The sequence below is a fragment of the Aptenodytes forsteri genome, unplaced genomic scaffold (assembly GCF_000699145.1).
Source record: "Aptenodytes forsteri isolate BGI_AS27 unplaced genomic scaffold, ASM69914v1 Scaffold287, whole genome shotgun sequence".
Lineage (NCBI taxonomy): Eukaryota > Metazoa > Chordata > Aves > Sphenisciformes > Spheniscidae > Aptenodytes > Aptenodytes forsteri.
Genome location: NW_008794854.1, coordinates 2,429,116 through 2,432,396, shown reverse-complemented (window position 1 = coordinate 2,432,396; position 3,281 = coordinate 2,429,116). Strand labels below are relative to the sequence as shown.

Here is a 3,281-nt window from a genome sequence, read left to right as displayed (position 1 = left end):
TCCTCACACGTTCCCGTTCTCCAGCACCAGCTTCATTTTTCTGAGATTTTTTTTTTTTTTTGGGGGGGGGCAGGGTGTCAATGCAGTGTTGTCAGTAGCATCTACCAATGTAAGATTATCCAGTGTCTTTCCATACAGCGTGACTGTGTGTGTCGTTGTGCTCCACAAATCCATGCTTCCAGTATCTGCCCTGCCCCTCATGCACCTGCTAAATTCCCAGTGACACACTTGGAGTCCTCTGAGCACCTACCTTGTCGTCTCTCTGGTATTCACAAGCTGAGTTACAGCATTCATCTGTTCAGATTCTCTTGGTTTTAAACAAAAGAAATTTTGTTTAGGGAATAATTGTATTTTAATGTGGTATTTGCTTCAGCCCAGTAGTATCTGTTTTCCAGAAGCAGTGAGGTGATCTGTTTGAATACTAGTTTGCAACTCAGTCTTTGAGCCAATATGTCCTTGAAGGCTCCAAAGTGTATGATTAAAAGGGATTACCTTAAGAGAGCATTTTAATAGCAAATGAACTTTTTGTGTAGCCTCCTCTTTCAGTTATGTGGTGGCACCAGATTTGAAGAATGCTCTTCTGTGGTGCAAGATTTGGGGTTTTTCTCCTTACTCTTTTAATTTGCAATAGGTGAATATAGATTGCATATCTCAGTTCTATACTTTCATAGGTTATATTTTATCTGTCTGAAAAAGGACCTTGCAGATCTCCTTTAATGGAAAGTAAACAGTCTGTTTAAACTCAGTTTCAGTGGGGAGGTGAAAAAACCTCTGTTCTGTCCATCCACCAGTAGTCATGAAGCTTTCAGGATACTTGAAATCTTAAGCCACTATTTTGCCTTCATTTAGTCAGAATTTGTCAACAGATTAATAGGTGAAGGGTGCATAAACAGACAATATGATCAGATAAGTCATATTTCCTTAGGAAATCAGGTTGAAAAGTAGTGTCTCAGTGAAACCCCCGAGCCCTCTTACCTGCTAAATAAGTTGCAGAATTTGAAGACATGTTTGTAAAATTACAGCCTGGTAATTATTTCAGGCTATTACTGCAACTGTACATTCTGATATTTGTTCACGCAAGCAGCTAGCTAAGTATCTAACTAGCACTTCTGATGAGGTGTAACCCATTTTGTCTGCATAGTTGCAGCATTTTCACAGTTGTGCTGCGCATATAAATGTTTGAAGTACATTCCGCAACTCTGAATGGATGCTGCTTTCTACTTATGACTGTTGTATAAAAAATACCTTCAGTTAACTGAGAATACATGAATAAATGAGAAAGCAAAAATGTGTTGCAGGTAGCTCCCTGAACTGTCAATTATATACTGTTAAGACGTTTTCATGATGTTATTTTTCTCATATTTATTTATACCTACTTATAACTCTAGATTTATAAGTCTTTACATGTTCCTCCACCCCCGGTATGACACTTCTTACGTTGAATTTTTTTTTCGTTATTTGCAGGTCTGCTATTAAAGCATTGCGTCCTGGTGGATCGTTGGTCTACTCTACGTGCACTCTCTCAAAGGCAGAAAACAGCGATGTAATAAATCTCATTCTAAACTCCTGCAGTAATGTTATGCCTGTAGACATAAGTGAAATGGCCAAAGCTGTTTCTCAGGAATTCACTTTTCTCAGTGGGACGCAACAGCATGAACTTCTGGTTCTCCCAGAGAAAGGGAGAGCATGGGGTCCAATGTATGTAGCTAAATTAAAGAAAATGTAGTCCATCTGGTGCCTGTGAGTTTTTTGTAAGGGATATGTGCTAAATTAATATTTATTTCTAATATAGTATGTGTATATGAACATGTCCGAGGCAACTGAATTCAGGGCATTGCAGTTTTGTATCAGCTGCTGCCTAATAAAAAGGAAGCTAGCCGCTTGACTTAGTTTAGCTTAATATACAGAATGTGTCTTCTTATGTGGACTTGTGGGCCTCGGAGGTCCTTATGAAGTCAAGGGAGCTTTGTATTATTTTCAAGGTGACGCTTTTAAATGGATTTATATCCTAGAATGGAGGTCTGCGTGGTGGGTTTTTTGCACTGTTTTTTGTTTTGTTTTAATTACTAATTTGATTTTAATACAGTATATTTTAAAATAAGTCGTCTGAATGGTGCCTGCTTCTGAAGTCATGGAAATCCTGCATTCTCTCTCAAACACGTCTAGAAATCTGTTTTCCTGTAAGAACTGATTTGTATGCAGTCTGTCATCTTAAGCGCTATTCCAAGCACTTGCAAAACAGGTTTCATATTTGCGAAGTTGTTTACTGGTTAAAAACTGTCTTTTGTTTACAGTCGCAAAGGTCAGCAGCTATATCGACACGAGCTTTTTCTTTTTTTATATTTTTGTATTTTTGAGCTTACAAAAATATAAATTGAAAGAGTAAATTACGTTGAAATGTCCTTAAAACAGTAGATTTAGATGCGTTTAGCATTGGTACTCAGTTTGTGGCATAATGCAGTATATCCAGCAGTCTCTAGAGCACATATTTGAAACAGAAGCAGAATGATTAATAACCGCAATAATGGCACAGTATTCAGAGAGTTTTGTTACATAATTACAGTAATGACGAGCAAAACAATCTGGAGAAGTGGCTTATCCACCGAGTTAAGAAATGTTACGTGAATTCGTGATGTCGTATCTGTGGTGTGTGAGGAAAGAGGGTCCCAATGAGAACATGTACGGATGTTGGTTTTAGGTTCCCTCAATTCTGCTACACAATGCTGTGGATAAAGGTACAGACGTACGTGCACATGTTCATGTGTGTGCACATGCAAACCGTGTCTTCCTATGTACTGCCCGTGGATTAGGTGTAAAAACTTCTGATCCAGCACTGCTTGAATTATGCCTATGATGCCATCATGTAACAGTGTATATATTAGGTTGAATGCTTGTCTTGAAGTGGAATGGAGCCCTTTCATCCCTCTCCCAGCAAAGAGGGGTCCTTTCCCTGATTGAAGCTTATAATAACTGTTTTTAAGGAATGTGTTTTTAAGGTGTTGTAAAGAACAGAGATTTTTTTTTCTGGTAGATGAGTTGCTTGTGTGGAAATGTGTGTGTGTGAGACTGTGTACATTTATATATCTCATACGTTTTGTGTGTACATCTCTGTGTATGTAATTACAAGTTTTTTGCAATCACAAACATGACTTTTTAATGCAGATTTGATTTTTTTTTTCCTGAATACAAAAGAATATCAACTGGATAACTATCAAACTGGAAAAACTATCAAATCTGTGATTCTGCACCTCATTAACAAAGGCAGGAATAAAGTTGATTGC

At 37.8% G+C, this 3,281-nt stretch overlaps 1 protein-coding gene across 1 annotated transcript in view; it reads left to right on the top strand.

Moving 5' to 3' along the window:
• NSUN3 (NOP2/Sun RNA methyltransferase family member 3) overlaps positions 1-2,656 on the top strand; it is a gene marked incomplete at its 5' end in the record, with an annotated part of 22,010 nt that extends 19,354 nt beyond the window's left edge. Inside the window, one exon of the mRNA XM_009274572.1 lies at positions 1,465-2,656. Within this exon, the coding sequence (XP_009272847.1) occupies positions 1,465-1,726 (262 nt within the window). The remainder of the gene's footprint in view (positions 1-1,464) is intronic.
• Between the last annotated feature and the right edge of the window lie 625 nt (positions 2,657-3,281).